We start from the raw sequence: 16,115 nt of genomic DNA, 5'->3' as shown, positions 1-16,115 counted from the left end.
GGAGGAGGAGGAGGAGGAGGAGGAGGAGGCAGAGGTGGTAGTGATGAGGGAAGGGCCCGGGAGCCTTGTGGGGGTCAGCGAAGTGAGGGCTGTTCGGGATGGGCCATCCTGGAGCCTGGCAACCACAGGAGAGTCAGACGTGAACTTTCGCACTCGGTCTCTGACAGAGCCAGCCCGTTGGAACTGGGACGGCCCTGCAAGGGGGGTTGGCTCTGGAAGAGACAGGAAGACTGTCAGTGGCTGGGTAGGACAGGGACTGCCCAGATCCTGGGGATGGTAAACATGGGCAGTACCTCGATTTGGGGTTGGCTGTTGGGGACTGAGCACAGATAGGGAGCGCCGGCAGGGTTGCCGTTCAGCTGGGTCTGGTAGGTTGGTGAGTATGTGGCAGCCATGGAGTGGGGGCGGGGGAGGAAAGGAAGGTGGATGCTGGGGTGGAGTCCACGTCATGCTCCTCTCCTCAACACCTCTGTAGCCTCCCTGCCTCCTCAGCTGCAGCTCTCCTTCAGGCACCCCCTTTCTCTCCTGCACTCACCCCAGGGTGACGTGAGCACTCTTAGGGGCCAGTGCTAAGTTAGGGCCAGAGGAAGGTATCCAGATTCTCCATACTGATGGGACTAAGGGACAGCTTCCCCCCCCCCCCCCCAGTACTGCCCATAGATCCAGCTGTGTGATGGGTATACTCCCTTATTGGGGAGAAGAATGTGCCTGAGGCCTGTTGCCTTTCAAGGCTGTAAGGAGGCCTCTGGCCATGGGTGGCAGGGCTGGGCCTGGCCAGGGGCGGGAACACCTCAGGGGCTGTGGTGGGGAGTGTCCTGGGGACTGCCTGAACCTGAGGAAGCTAGAGCATCAGAACCCATCATCCTATAGGCTGGGGAAGGGGAAGGGGTAGGGAGTGGGGGAGAGACGGGACTGGACAGGGGAAGCAGAAACCTGTAAGGGATCCTCACCTGCTCTCTTACTGTTGGAGGAGCCTCTGGCGGGGCCCAAGGTATCAGAGGGCTCTGCGGGGCCAGGCAGGGGCTGCAAGGGAGGCACCACATAGGAAGGGGCTCTCAGACCAAGGAACTCACCCGTCTGGCATGCCCGCCTCTCACTAAACTCACCTTGCTGATGACCTGTCCCCGAGAGCTGGGGGGTGCTGGTGACATGGGGGGCTCAGGGCTGGGGGCTCCCGGAGAGGGAGGAAGCGGCTCGGGGCCGTCTGGGGCCTCAGCAGTAGGACACTGGGCTCCAGCAGGCTCTGGGAGAGGCTGAGAAGAAGCAGTGCTGGGAGAAGTATCGGGGGAGGCAGGTGAGCCCGGGGCCCTCAGCAGGAGTGTCACTGTGGTCACATCCCGGCTGCTGTCCTCAGGGCTTGAGGTTGGCTCTCGAGTTTCTGTCTGCCGCTCCTGTTGCTCTGTCACCTGCGTCGGACCCACAGGATGCAACCAAGGTCTCCCTGACTCCGAGGGCTACCCCCACCCGTGGAGGGCCAGGCTGACAGAGCAGGGTATGCAAAGCAGAGGGGCTGGGCCTGGCTTCCTGATGGCACACCTGCGTGAGGTAGGCTAGTCAGCGCCAAGGGTGGTTTGACACAGACCAGATTCTAAGGTCAGTGGTTGGTGGCCACAGGAAACTTGCTATTCCTAAAGGACCTTTAGAGCGTAACCCTGGCCTCAGTCTGGCTAACCAGAGAGAAGTGGAGTAGTATAGGACCGGGCAGCTAGCATCCTCTGCTGGCCATTAATGGCTACTGCATGTCTTGACTTCTCTCCCACACTACCTGAAGTATGGAGAGAATACCGAGCACCACTTACAGGCCCCAGACAGCCAAGGTAAGGATGTGGACTGCCTGGAGGGTAATGGGCAGCATGGGATGTGTCCGGCTGGTGTCCTCAGGTGTCCCCTGGTGCCAGGGGAGGTACCAGGACCAGCCTTTCATTTCTAGGAGATCCTTCTGTCTGCTGAGCACAGGCTGGGTGGTAGGGGTAGGGGTGGAAAGTGGGTAGGAGTGGAAGGAGAGGAGCCAGTGTATCCGAGAGTAGCAATGGGGAAGGAATAGTAACTTGGAGCTGTGTAGACAGGCTGGCTTTGAGAGAAAAAGCTGAGTTCAAGGTCTGCAGTGGAAGGCATATGGCTGGAGTCGCCTGAGAGTGTAAGAAAATGAGCCAAGGGACAGCTCCCAGCCAAACGACAGCACAGCAAAGGCGCCCAGGTACTATGCCCCGTACTACTGGCCTCAAGAGGCACAAGACAACGGCTCACCCTCCCTCCACACCCATCTCCTTACCTTACCAGGGTCCAATCTGTGTGCTGCTGGCCTCCTGCTGTCCTCTTGGGAGCCGCTCCTGGGAAGTCTACTGCACAGTCTCCCGGCCAAGGTGGCAGCTAGAAGTGTCAGGAAGTGACTGTGAGGCGCCCACGGCAGCAGCTTGCAGGGCAGTGGTGGGCCGAAGGCAGAGCACCTACCTTCAATCTCCTGAGCTCGCACCCGGCGGATGGCAGCCCGGATCAGCTTGCGCTCCTCGTATTCACCGGCACTCCGGAGCTGTGGGCGACAGGCAGGCCACAGGGGCTGGACTGTGGAACGAGCGCCTTCGTTTACCCTTCCCCTTATCCCTTGCCTGCCCCGGGCCTCACCAGTGTGGTCAACTCCTCTACATCATTCATGGACTCCAGCCGCCCTGCCAACTGTGCGAGGGCAGCCTGCTGCTCAGCTTCCCGCTGTTGAGAGCTGCAGAGACATCGTGAGTGTAACTGCTATTGCATGATAGGGTCTGGAGGATGTGGGCTCAAGGAAAGGGTTCAGGGTCAGAGACCTGAACCTTGGCAGAGAGACATGGAGCAGTCTGTGTAGAACCTCTGAGCAATCATTAATATATATATATGTATATATATGTATATATATATATATATATACATATATATATAAATACACACATATGTACATATATGGGTACAGGCACCAATGCCACATGCTACCCACACTGCATAGCCACAGTTGGTACTTGGTCCCTATCCCTGTGCATTCCAATGCTCACAGACAACAGACACACCAGCTTCCACATGGGCTGATCCTTAGCCTATCTGCACTGGAAAAGCCCAGCCCCCGCTCTGCTACTCACTGTAGCCAGTTCTCCTTGTTGTCTTGCCGTTCTGCACGGAACCGTTTGGACGCCAGAGCCTCCTCCTCTCGTTCTAGCTCCTGCCGCTGCAGCTCCCGGATGGCCGAGCGGATCCGCCGCCGCTCTGCCAGATCTGCTGTGACCTCCAGCTGCAATGCAGGTGGGAGTGAGGGGAGAGGCATTCTGTCAGGGGCAAAGGACTGGCACCACTGCCCACGGTTCTGCCCGGGACACAATGAGTGGCTTGTCCCCAGGCTCTCTACCATAAGCCTTCCACGTGCCTGCCTCCCACTCAGGGGCTTTAGGGGACACCTCGCTCATAGTGCCGAAGATCCTGAGGAGCCCACTGAGCGCTGTGGTGCCAAGGCCACCTTCTGTGAGTGCAGAGACGGCAACCACTGACACAAGCCAGGTGCCAAGCAGTCGGGCACTCGTTTTTGTGACTTGCTCTCCAGAGTCTTCCATTGACCATTTAGACCAGGAAGCCACAGCAGGAAGAGTGTGGACACTCTCCTGAGCTAGCAATAAGGGTCTCTGGAAAGGGAAGGGTGATGCAGGTAGTTGAACCCTGGTGATCTAGTCCCAGAGTAGCAGGGCCCTGCTGGAAAAGATGTTAGATAGGGAGGTAAGGAAACTGAGGCAGAGACAGGTGCTGTAGAGTTCTAACTCCCTGCTTGGCTGGGGGTTGCTTTTGCCCCTTTACTGACTTTGTCCAAGTCCTAGCCACCATGGGAGAAGTCAAGACCCAGAGTGGGAAAGGCTGGTCCCCTAGAGAGATAAAGATAAGGCAGCTGGCATTAGGGTCTACCTAGAGCCCCACAGGTGTCCACAGAGTTCAGGAGCACCCATGGGTGTCTCAGCCCGGCAGGCCATGGGAAGTTGGGGGGACCTGACAGAAACTGGTTGAGAAAAGTGCACTTTCTCTGTGCTGAGCAGGTAATCCTGGTGCCTTCCCCACACCCCCTGGCAGAGCGACCCTTCTAAGGGATCTGAAGGAAGAGGGCCAGCTCAGGGCTGGCCAGCAGGCGGTGGCACAGCTAAGCCTGTAGTGTGGGTCTGATAGGCAAACAGGAACAGTTAAGGGTAGGGTGACTAACTCTCTGTTTTCAATCCTCTTCCTGGTTGGTCTTTCCTTCTCAGCTGGGGAGCTGGGAGGTGGAGGGTGAGCAGAGATAAGTCAGTTTCAGCATGGAGCATGAACTGGCCCAATTTAGCCACTAACCAGCTTGTCTTAATCTGCAGAGAGCAGGCAAAGCCTTGGGGGACAGCCCTCCAAGAGCCACATTCCTGAGGAGTTCTCCGACGCTCAGGCCAAAGTCTCCCCCGAATCAGGTCCCAGGCTTGGCTCTAAAGTCAGGGCATATTCCTTATGGCATATGCTCTCTGTCACTGCTTCCTAATTTATCAGGTGGGACAATGAATGGCCCTTGGGACAGAGCAGAAGATGGGAAGGGAGCAATGACTCAGGGGTGGTCTCCTCTTGGTTCTAGTCAGCCAGGAGCAGAAGGCAAAGGAAAGCCAGAACATACTGAAAAACTTAATTGAGACCCAGACTGTGCCAGACCCTGCACCAAATCCCCACTTGTCATTTTTGTTTGTTTGGTTTTTTGAGACAGGATTTCTCTCTGTAGCCCTGACTGTTCTGGAACTTGCTCTATAGACCAGGCTGGCCTCGAACTCATAGATCAGCCTGCCTCTGCCTTCTGTGCATGGGAGTAAAGGGACACACAATTATGCCCAACTTCTACCTTAAAAAAAAAAGATTTATTTTTATTTATGTGTATGTGTGTGTCTGTGAAGTGGACGCGGCATGTGTATGGGTGCCTTTGGAGGTCAAAAGAGAGGGTCAGATCCCATGGAGCTGGTTACAACTGGTTGTGAGCCACCTGACGTGGGTGCTGGGAACCAGATTTTGGTCTTCTGGAAGAGGAGCAAATGCTCTTAATTTTTGGGCCCATCCAGCCATCTTATCTATTTGTTTGTTTGTTTGTTGTTGTTCAAGACTGGGTGTCTCTGGTGTAGCCTTGGCTGTCCTGGAACTCACTCTGCAGACCAGGCTGGCCTCAAACTCAGAGAGATCCATCTGCCTCTGCCTCCCCGAGTGCTGGGATTATTGGCCTGTGCCAAGCGCCCCCCGCTCCCTTATCTACTCTTGATACGATATTTCTATCCGAGAAAAGGGAATTGAGTGTCTTGTTTATGGTCAAATAACTTGAGAGTTTAAGCCTAGGTCTCTAAGACTGATGATAGCTGTGACGCTGGGGTCTCTTTGTCACAGTGAGGAATGTTGAAGTCCTGAACCGGACACCCCTGTAGCCTGGTCTAGAAACATCAAAGTCTAAGACCTTATTACAACCAAGAGAACAAATGCTCACTTCCCCAGAACCTTTGGAGATCGGTGGCCTTAGGGGACAGCTGGTCCAGACTGGTCCAGAGGGCAAAGGCCCAGCGATACTAACCCTAACCCTTTATTTCACGGGTCCTCATTTCCAACCCCCTGATAAAAGGACAAGATAGGAACTTGGCCATTTCTACAATCCCTGGGTACCTCAGTTTCTCCATCTGGAAACTGGAATCCTTCCACTGGATACCCTGAATAGATGGGGGTGGCTGAGAGATGAACCTTATTCTGCCGGTCACTCCCTGGCATCTCTCCTTTTGGGACTTCGGCTAAAGCCCTGGCCAGTATCCCTGCTGTGTGTCCTGTGTTCCCCACCCTCTCAAGCGCCAAAAGGTCAGACCACAGTGTTTCTACTGTGTTCAGAGTTCTCCACCCTCTCGGTCACCCCCACTGAGTGCGGAGGGGACTGTGGGAGGGAGGGAAGGAAATACAAAGAACTATTGTCCACCAGGGGAAAGGGGATGGTTTCCGAAACTGCCTAGTGAAATTCTCCTGGGAGGAAAGAGGGTGCTTCCTCCTCCTGTGGTAGGATGGGGGGCGGGTACAACTGGGGGTTCCGTGGCTTTCTGTTCTCGCTGCTGGGGGGCGTCTGGACGACCGCGCGTCCCTAGCTTCAGTTCCTCCACCTGCACAAGAAGCAATTGCAGTTCCTCCCCTCAATCCCAGGACCAGAGCCGCCCGCTATACTGAGAGCAATGGGGGAACGCCTCGCCAGGAGGCGCTAGAGGCCCGCAGGCTGTGGCCACCAGCGCGGGGCTCGCCCACGCCCCACCCACCCAGTCTCCAGCCAGGCGCCGCAGCTAGGAGCCAGGCAGGAAGCCCCCCGCGCCCGCCGGCTTTAACATCCCATCTGCAAAGGAAGGGAGGTTCACAGCACCTAAGCTGCTTCCCTAGGTCACCCGGCCGGGAGGTGGAAGGCTTGCGGACACGTGTACGGGGCACACGCAGCGTGCTTGTCCTCGGGTGCCCCTGTCCCGCGCAGCCCACCACCCCGTCCTCAGGAATGTGCGGGAGCGGGGCCGGAAGCAGCTGCGGCTCCCCAAGTCAGCTGGGCACAGCTTTCCCATATAAGGCCGGGCCCCGCGGGGAGGAGCCGGGCTCGGGACGCCCCCCGTTCCTGCCACGAGGCCGGAGGGTGGGACCCTCGCAGCTCCGGGCACACCAATGGCGCGCGCGCGCGGGGCGGCAAAGCCGCAGGGCTGGGGTGGGCCTGGGGCCGCGGCACCGAGACGGGGTCGGGTCTCCTTGTCCTTTCCTCCCAGCCCCGGGGGGGAGGAAGTGCGTCCGTCAACTACTGCTTCTGTTTCTGCTCCAAAACGCTTTTTCACCCCCCAGCTCCCAAACCTTGCGCCTGATGGCTTGAGAAGCTCCTAGGATTGCGTGGAAGCCCAGCCTGGCTTTCCCTGTGGAAAACGATCGAGTCTGCGGCCCTCCTGAGGACTCTGACTGGTGGGCATCTTTGGAGACCCACCTCCATCTCCTGAACTCCAGAGGTTAATTGACTGCGTCTGCCCCAGGACACACAGGCTAACTGCCTACGGGAGGTCAAGGCAACTAGGCCAAGTGGCTCAAGCCTCTGCCTCTAGGGGAAAGGATTGGTGGCGGTGTGGGACACTAGTAGAGAAAGTAAACGCTTTACTTTTTGGCTCTGGACAGAGATCAGGGATTGGGTGGTGGGGCCCACTTCATGGACTTGCGCGGGGGGGGGGCACATTACCGTTCTGCTGTGTTGTCCCACTGACTCTCTGTACATCGTAAACAAGGATGGAGAGGACCAGTCCAGTCTCTGTCCCAAAGTCAGGGTCCATACCCGGCTTCAACCCTATGCTAACAACGGCAACATACATTTTGTATTTACACCCCCCCCCTTTTTTTTTTACAAGAAAAGAAACCGAGGCTTAAAGTAGAAAACGGCAGACTAGACATCACAGAACCCATAAGGGCCCACAGTCTATTTCTCTCTCATGGTTCTCCCAGACTTTCCCACGACCCTGGGTATCCCAAGATCTCTTCTGGAGTTTGGACTCTGGTAAGGCTTTTAACCTGGAGTGTTTGGTTATGTGACTTTACCACACAAATTGGCAGCATCTGGGCTCTCGGAGCGTCTGTGAACATTCTGTATGGTGGTGTACTCAGCACCAACTGTTGTTCTCTGGTTTATTAATCATTGCTGCTACCATTATCACTGGGCAGGCTTCCAGGAGTGGGCAGTGCCCAGGCTGCTGGGGAGAGGCGGATCCAGCCTTCCCACACCTGCAGCAGCCCATGGGTGAGTCCCCAGAAGTTACTGTTTAAACAGGAGATGACAGTTGGGGGTGGGTAGGGACCAGGTCTCGGCGCCGGCCACGGACAGGCACATGCCACAAGGGCCTCTGGATCAGCCAGATGGAACCAACCTGGCGCTGTTTCCTGAACCTCTCCAAACCCCTCCTCCTTATGTACTGAAAAGTGCAAAAGTAGCCATCACTGGGTTGGCCCTTACCCAGCCCAATAGTACAGTTATAGGGGTACTTACCAGTTTTCGGAGGGCTCCTTCATCCAGCCCAGCTAAGGCCTCATCTGCCATCTTGCTGGCCCCTAGCTCCTTCAGCGTGTCGGCTCCTGCTGAGACTCTGATGGCACTCAGGGAATTCTGCAAGAGGCAAACATGAGTTAGGCTGCTGGGGCAGCAGTTCTTTGTCGAGGTTTTCCTCTCTAGCCCGTGAGCATTCAGTTCTGTCCTATCCTACCCAGAGATGTGGCTCCTGGCTGGGAACTGTCCTCTGCCCTAGGGTAGTTTGTTGAAAAAAACTCACCAAACCAAGAATAGGTAGGTGTTCCTGTTCCAGCCTTACCAGCTTGGCTGCCAGTGTGGTCTAAGTTGGCATCCTGACTAAGCTCCAAACAAGGAGGGCACAGGCCTGGATTGCGAAGGAAACTCAGAAAGGCCCACCCAAGGGGTGCTTACCACCAGGGGGTGCAAGCCATTCTCTAGTTTCCTGTCACACCCACTCATCCTAGGGGCTCTCCAGCCTACCCCTCTCTGCACAAGCTGGGCGTCCGGCTGTGGGCTGAGCCCATGGCCAAGTCTTGCTGTCAGCCTCCCTCATTCGCGTGGGTATGGGAACTACATGTATCTATCAGTCCCTGAAGCCAGCCTTCTGTACATACCCATTCTCACTCCTTTCCTCCCTGTGATGTTAACTGACCTGACCTTGTGGAGCCAGGGGTCCAGCTCTCCCTGTCTGTTCCCTTAGAATTCCCTTAGAGTTCACTTCCCGTGACCCACCCAACCTCTGGACTTAAGGCAAACTGAGAGGATGGGAGAGAGCCAAAGATTCATCACAGGGGGTCGGAAAAACTCAGACTGAGGTGACAGGAAAGATCTACTACAAATATTGGTCCCTTCTGCCTTCTGAAGTCCCACTTCCAAGATGCCGCCAAGACTCCAGGATGTTTGTTGTCCATTCTCTCTCCCTCAAAATGGATCCCTAAATCTGGTGCCAGTCTCTAGCCCAACTCTCTCCTTCCTGGAGCCCCAAGTGTCTCTGGGATTTGCGAATCCAGGGTCTAGCACACCTAGATGCTTAGTAAATATGGTGAGTGAAATGGCCTCAGGACCCCCACCTCTACTGATTCATCCCTACACCATCCCGTCTCTCTCTCTCCAACAGTCACTTGGTGTGAGTCATCCCATCCGGTGAATGGGTCTGGGGGAGTCCTAATGCGCACTAATTGGAGTTTGAAGGACCTCGTCTGTTCAAGTCACCGCTTGGGCCGTCTTTGCCTCCTAATCTAGATGCTCTGTCTGAGGTAACTCCCTCTTCCCCAGCGTCATTTGATGGTCGCCAGTCACAGGTATTGTGGACATGCTGTGCTTCCTTATGTTGGGCAAGGGTGTTCCCACTCCCAAACCTAGGTGATACCGGGACTGTCTGCTCAGAAATTCCTGCCACTGCTTGCCACCATTCCCACGGCTTCAAGCTACACAGTTTGAGGGTCCTGGGGAATGTTAAGGCCCTGCGGGAGGAGGGGTGGGGGTCTGGGGGCGCCTCCTCCAGGTATCGGCCCCCCACAGATCAGTGTCTTAGGTGATCGCGGAGCCTCTTCGGTCCGTAGGCGCCTCGCCCCCAGGGTCTCAGAACTCTTCATCCCGTGTCCTGGAGCTCCCGTGATTTGGTTGGCGCTCCCGGACCTGGGAGTTCCAGAATCCCGGTCCAGACATCCAGGTTTCACACCCCCTCCCCCAGACTCATCTGGGCTCCTGGGGTCGTCCCGAGATCCTCACACTCACCTCTCCGTACGACCCGCCCTTCCGGTGCGGTTTCGTGTTAGTTTCCCCGAGACCCGGCAGATGCAGTAGGGACGATAGACGGGCGGGAGGCGTCACAGCCCGGGATCCCAGGCCGGTTCAGCAACGTCCCCTGGACTCTGCTGTAGACGCCTGTCCCGCGGCGCCAGCCAGCTGGCTGGCCCCACCCTACCGAGCCGTCCCAGCCAATTCTCTGTTGGGTCCCGCCCCTGCTCGGGTCCTATTGGGAAAATTCAATTTTTAGGCCCCGCCCCCGATGAACTCCCGCCCCTCTCTGCCCAAGGCTGTTGGGTATTGTAGTCTTCAGGGCCGCTGCCGCGGTGTCCTTGACAGCCACGGGTGGTCTTCGGAAGGATGCAGGCTTTAAGCCGAAGTCCGGAATGTACCACAAGCTGGGCAAACATCTTGGGATCATGTAAGCCCTGAGAGGTCTGGAGAGCCCCTCCCTGCCCTCTTCTTTGTTCCTGAGACCACGTCCTCTCTCTGGACTCCACCCACTCCTGGCCTCAACACACACACACTTGCTCTAAGAGCACTTTCGGGACACCTGGGACACCTGAGGGCAAGGACTGGGTGACCAGCAGCATCTTGACCCCGTGTCGACTCGCCCAGGACCGTCTGAGATGGAGCAGGACCGGACATAACGTGTCTTCCCTTGCTCATGCTCTCCCAAACCCTTTAAAGACTGCCTCTGGGAGCCCCGTAGTCCTAAACAGGAAACATAAACCCCTCAACCCTCAACAAATGGGGGGAACTGAAGGTCCCAAAGAGCCAATACTCCCAAAACTAAGAGTCAGCCGGGAACTTTAAGAGCTCAGACCCAGTTGGGAAAGCCACCCAGCGTCAGGCCCCGGAGGCTGTGGAGCCGCCCTAGCGGTCTGCGTGGAGACAAAAGTTGGGGGGAGCCCGGCAGATAAGTAAAAACTCTAAGTCAAATAAAAACCACAAAAGCACCAATTTATTTATTTTGTGTGCTTCGTGTACCAGATTATAAGGTCCACAACAACTAAATAAGAGTTGAATTGTCCCCTTATACAGATGAGGACAAAAGCCTGTAGGTAATGAGCTGGTGGTAACCTAGCCGGGGTCCATACCACCTCGCCTTGGTTCTAATCTGTGCTCCCAACCGCTAGAACGCGGGGCTGAGGCTGGCCCTCTTGTCTCAGGGAGCTCCAGTTCAGATTTCTCCAAGACCAACCATTTCTATAAGCCATCGCGTTGCCTCCCACATCCCCAAGAGGTGGTCTATATTGGGAAATAGGGCCTCGAGAAGGAAGCTGCTTGTGGGTGAGGAGGAAGAGGCACCGAAATAACGAGGCGCAGAGTGGAGGCTACGGTTCCTAGTCCTCTCACCAGCTTCTTCTCTGAACGAAGCTGAAGACGTTCCATGGCCCAATCCGGAGTACTGAGAACCTTGCATCCCTAGCGATCCACCATTCCCCTCTGCGAACACCTGAACTCCTTGCGGAGTCTCAGGGTCTGCGTGAGTGGGAGCCGTTGGCTCCGGTGAAGCGCCTGTTCCGCCCTAGGTGCGATCAATCAGCTGCCTCAGTGAGTGCCTAAGGCCCAGACTATCTGTTTAGCGCTTGTGCGCCGGCTTCCTGGTGGTGATGCCAAGCCCTGGCCCGCCTCCAGACGGACCTACCCTGCCCCTGGTTCTTCCTTCTTGCAAGGGATGGTGCCAGAGTGTCTAGTGCTGGCAATGGTGATCCGGGCATCAGAGGGCGACCCCGTGCAGGTGGTGAGAACTTGACCTAGGCGGGGAAGAGTAAACACCCCATGAGGATGTACAGCAGGCGCTCTATGCCAGGTCAGCAAGATACCCTCGGTGCGAGACAGCCAGCTGGATTCTACAGGGAGGAAACTGAAACCCAGGAAGGTAATGGCGCCATCACCAGTGGAAATTTGCCCGGTGCCAGAGCACCTGTCCTCCCCTTGTTGTTTCTAAGATGGAAGAAATCTTGGAGGGCTTCTTAGAGGTGGTGCTGTTCCAAACATTATTGAAGGTGAGTACAAGGAAACTCATCGGATGGAAGGACATTTCGGGGAAGATAAAGTGTGTGAGCAAAGATTGGGAGGCTTGTGAGTGAGAAAAGGAGGTAAAGGGACTGTGGAGAGAGTAGGAAATAGGGGTGGTATGCTGTCTGTGGAGAGCCCCGAGTGCCAGATGAGAAGGATGAATGAATTTCGAAGGCGTTGGGAAGCCTGCGTTTCTATCTGTTCATCTGTAAAAACTTCAGGACTGACGGACTGACTGGCTTCCAGCCCGCCAAAGGGCTATATCAGGAAAGCTCTGGATTCGTCCACATCCAGCCCTGTACTGGCAAGTTGGGGAGGAGTGGCTGAAACAGCCCACGGGCCAAGGGTAATATTTTGCTCCAAAGCACAAGTCCAAAAATGATGATTTCTACCAAGCTGGCAGCATTGGTTCCCTGAGTCACTCTGGCTGCTCCTCCCCCCAGTCAGGGTCTTAGCTCACACCTGGGACCAAGCAGTTTCAAGAAAGGTGATGTTTTCTTGGTCCAGGTCCTCTGATATGCAAGGCGTTGGGCTTCTCAGAGCCTCGGTGTCCTTCTCTGCAAAGTGGAGGCATTTTTTTTCCCTAAGCATCCTGCCCACTCTGTACAACATAAAACCATAAGCCTGTCAGAAAGATCTTAGCCTTAGGATATGCCTGTAAGTGGCTACAGGGCTAGCCAAGGCCTGACCCTTGGAGCAGGACATGGTCTAGCAGGTTGTTGAGCAACAGGAAGAACTGGGGAGTGAGAGGGGGTTTGCAGAGGAAGCAGGAGGAGAGAAGGCATCTGGATCCCAAAAACTGCTGATCGCAAAGCTTAGATTGGTGCTTAGGAGGCTGCAGGAAAGGAACCATGAGACCAGGAGACAGCAGATGACAGCAATGGCACTAAAAGGGAGCAGTCAGACAAATAAGGCTGGGCCAAGCTTGAGAGAGAATTGGTTCTTGATGGGGCTGGTCGGGCCTTCCTCTTCATGGGCAGAGCCGGAGGTCCCCATGGTCATAGCCAGCAGCTTGAGGAGCAGCATTGATGACCCGGTTCTCAAACCAGTTTGGCAAAGGCTGTCACGCCCATGATGTCATCTAGCTGTTGGTCTCTGGGCATGTGTGCTTGACAAACTCCTGGCCTTGGAGGAGAGAAAGAAGGGACTAGGGAACACCTACCGGGCAGAGGGGTCATCAGAAAAACAGCCCCAGAGGCAAAGGGGAAGGATTCATTGGGCAACCTGAACCTCTTGTGACTTTTCAGGGATCCCTGGTGCTGGGTGAAGGAGGGCCTGGCTCATGGGGATACTTCCGATGATTTGAACCCCAGTTCCCAACATACATATAACAGTCATATCATTAGGATCCTTGAAGCTTCTGTCCTCTTTAAGCCTGGACACAGCTCTGTCAAGTAGATACAGAATTAAAAACTGCGGGTGTTCAGAGATAGGGTGATCCTTATCCAGTTTGACATAGGGCATTGATGGTGGGGCTGGCATTTGAACCCAGATGCGTGGGCCCTTCTCCTTGAGAAGACCCAGGAACCTGCAATGGCTACATAAAGAGCTGTAGGTGCACAAGCAGCATAGACTCAAAGCCTCTGGGCAAGCCTGGCCTTTTTGGGGCTGGCAGGAAAGTGCTAAGACTGCAGAACCTTCCCAGAGGAGGCAGCCGTGGTGGGAGGGAGGGCTTAGCACCAGCCCCTGAGCCAAGTGTAGACGTGGCTGCTGGACCAGCTGCAGGCAGGGTGGGGCCCAAACCCACATCCAGCCTCCTAGCCGCGTTCCCAGCCATTCGCTTGCCAGCCCGGGCCCTGCCTGCTCCTCGTACTCCCCATCTGGATTTGAGACGAGGACTTTGGGCCTAATAATAGCCAAATGGCAGATGAGGCAGTGCCTGAACCTATAGCCAGCTGGCGGGGTGATGCTTGGGGCCCCCATAATCTTTTGCTGGCCTTGAATAGCCTTAAATATATAGAAAGTGCTTATGGAAAAAAAAAAAAAAAGCTCAGCCTACAGTAACTCACTCCTTACGATCACTCAGTGGGATAAAGCTATTATGAACCTTTTTGATGGACAGAGCAACTGAGAGGCACACAGTTAAGCAACTTGCCGCTGATGACAACTAAATTTGGCAACCATCAGTTGCTTAGTCCTCTGCGCCATTGTGTGCTATGTCCCTCTGGGCTCTGTGCTAAGCAGTGGCAAGGGCATTGCCCTCAGCCAGGATCAGAGAGGAGAGTGACCTGCCCGAGGCTACAGAGCTGTGGGTGGAGAGAGCTGGGACCCAGCCTCAGGATGCGTCAGAATCAACACCTTAGCTTCTGGAATACAGGCGACAGCCTGTAGCGAGGTCCTTGCCTCTCGCCATGGGGCCACGGCAAATAGCCAGGGTCTGTTTTCCGCTCTGTGAAATGGAGGTGCTGTTAGCCACTAGCCCACTTTGGAGGTAGTGGGCTACCTTCTCTTTTCTATTCTCTGTCTCCTTCTCCTTCCTCTTGGCACTGGAGACCATACTCAGTGTCACACACGCTTATGCAAGGGCTCTGCGCCGAGCGCATAGCCCCAGCAGGTCCCTTCAGTGGTGAAAGGGTCACTTGGTCCTGCAGAAGGGTCTGTCTGGGCCCCATCAAGACCCTCTGTTTTACAATTCCAGTTCTCATTCTTCTCGTCCACTGAAAGAGCTCCGAAGGCCCGAGGTGATGGTCTGACCGGGGCCATGCACCCTCCAGCTCCAGTTAAGTCTGGTTCAGGGGCATAAGGGTGCCCAAACTGTGAGGCAGAAGCAGGAAGGAGAGGCAGTTACACTCATGTTCTGCCTTGTGGGTGCTGGAAATCAACCTTCTGGTAGAAGAACAGCAAGTGCTCTAAACCACTGAGCCAACTCCCCAGCCCCAGGAGCCAGTATTTTAAACAGCGTTGGGGTCCAGTCTCCTTCTGTGAATCAGAAGTCAGCTATCCATAAAGCTCAGTCATGAGTGTCTCCCAGCTTTCCATGGTCGATTGGATTCTGTATAGCCCCTCACCTTGTCCATGTGTGCCAGGATGTCTTGGTGCATTCATGGCACACCAAAGCCATGAGCAAGTTCTGAAGCAGGTGGATTCAGGACTCAGAACCAAAGCTTGGCTGGCAAAACACATGGCCATGGGAGCTGGCAGAAGAAATGACATCCATGTTTCTTGCCCTGTGCCAGCCTCCAGTCAAACTCAAACCAGACCGACCCTCAAGGCTCTTCAAAATCTCCCTTCACGTGATGTAAATAAGTTGAAGTCAATACAGGCAGAGGCGCGCAGATTTCTATGAGCATCCAACCCTACAGAGATGCGCACTGGGGTGGAATTCCTCTTCCCCGAGGTTGGCCCACGCAGCCCTAGAGGAAGGCGCATTTTCACCGCGCAGAGGGTGTCTCCCAACCTAGCTTTGAGTCACACAGAGTAGGTCCTTATGTGCCTGTATATATATACACACACATACATATATATATATATATTTTTTGAGACCGATTTCTCTGTGTAGCCTCTGTGTGTCCCAGAACTCACTTGGTAAACCAGGCTGACCTGGAACTCAGAGATTGCCTCTGCCTCCCAAGTGCTGCGATTAACGGGGAGTTGCCAATTTTATTAAATAGAATTATGAGGCCCAGAAAATTATGCTCAGGTCTAGAGGCCAAAAAGAATTTTGTTGAATTCAGTATGGTGGCTTATGCTTGCAACCTCAGCACTTGAGAGGTTGAGCCAGGAGCATCAGAGAGCTGAGGTTACAGAGTGAAGCCATGAGAGAGCACTTTAAAAAAAACAAGACAAGGGCATTGGTGGCGCACACCTTTAATCCAAGCACACGGAAGGCAGAGGCAGGCAGGTCTCTATGAGTTTGAAGCCAGCCTGGTCTACAGAGTTGAGTTCCAGGACACCCAAATGCACGCGTGTGCATGCGCACACAAACACACACACACAACTGTCTCAAAACAAAACAATAACAACCAATAATAAAGTAACAGTAAGCCAAAACAAGAAGCCATAGGTTAGGTCATTCCAGGAACAACCTGTGTAAATGTTCTGATGTAACCAGGAAACACAGGGACTCTTTTGCAAGATCTTAGTTTTGTAAATAAAATAATTTAAAATGGACTCAGACAGAAACCTGATGACAATTTTATTGGTGTTTAAGAAAAAACAAAACAAAACAAAACAACAACAACAAAAAAAAAAACCAAACGAGGACAGGCAAGCTGGAGCTCTCAGTGGCTTCTGAGAGAGGGAGGCAAAAGAAGAAAGGGAGCCTGCCATCTGAGTCAGGAAAGCAGCAAGGTAAGCA

The 16,115-nt window shown here is 54.8% G+C and overlaps 1 protein-coding gene across 1 annotated transcript in view; it reads right to left on the bottom strand.

The window, feature by feature from the left end:
* The window catches only part of Smtn (smoothelin), a 22,532-nt gene extending 12,635 nt beyond the window's left edge, over nt 1-9,897 (bottom strand). The window contains exons 1-10 of the mRNA XM_055623898.1: nt 9,782-9,897; nt 8,024-8,140; nt 3,108-3,256; nt 2,623-2,716; nt 2,452-2,530; nt 2,273-2,370; nt 1,107-1,406; nt 951-1,023; nt 294-365; nt 30-212 (exon numbers count right to left, since the gene is read on the bottom strand). Of these exons, the coding sequence (XP_055479873.1) occupies nt 30-212; nt 294-365; nt 951-1,023; nt 1,107-1,406; nt 2,273-2,370; nt 2,452-2,530; nt 2,623-2,716; nt 3,108-3,256; nt 8,024-8,074 (1,099 nt within the window). The 5' untranslated portion in view covers nt 8,075-8,140; nt 9,782-9,897. The remainder of the gene's footprint in view (nt 1-29; nt 213-293; nt 366-950; nt 1,024-1,106; nt 1,407-2,272; nt 2,371-2,451; nt 2,531-2,622; nt 2,717-3,107; nt 3,257-8,023; nt 8,141-9,781) is intronic.
* Between the last annotated feature and the right edge of the window lie 6,218 nt (nt 9,898-16,115).

Source organism: Psammomys obesus, unplaced genomic scaffold, assembly GCF_907164565.1.
Source record: "Psammomys obesus unplaced genomic scaffold, mPsaObe1.curated_primary_1811, whole genome shotgun sequence".
Classification (NCBI taxonomy): domain Eukaryota; kingdom Metazoa; phylum Chordata; class Mammalia; order Rodentia; family Muridae; genus Psammomys; species Psammomys obesus.
This window is presented reverse-complemented; position numbering and strand designations above follow the sequence as displayed.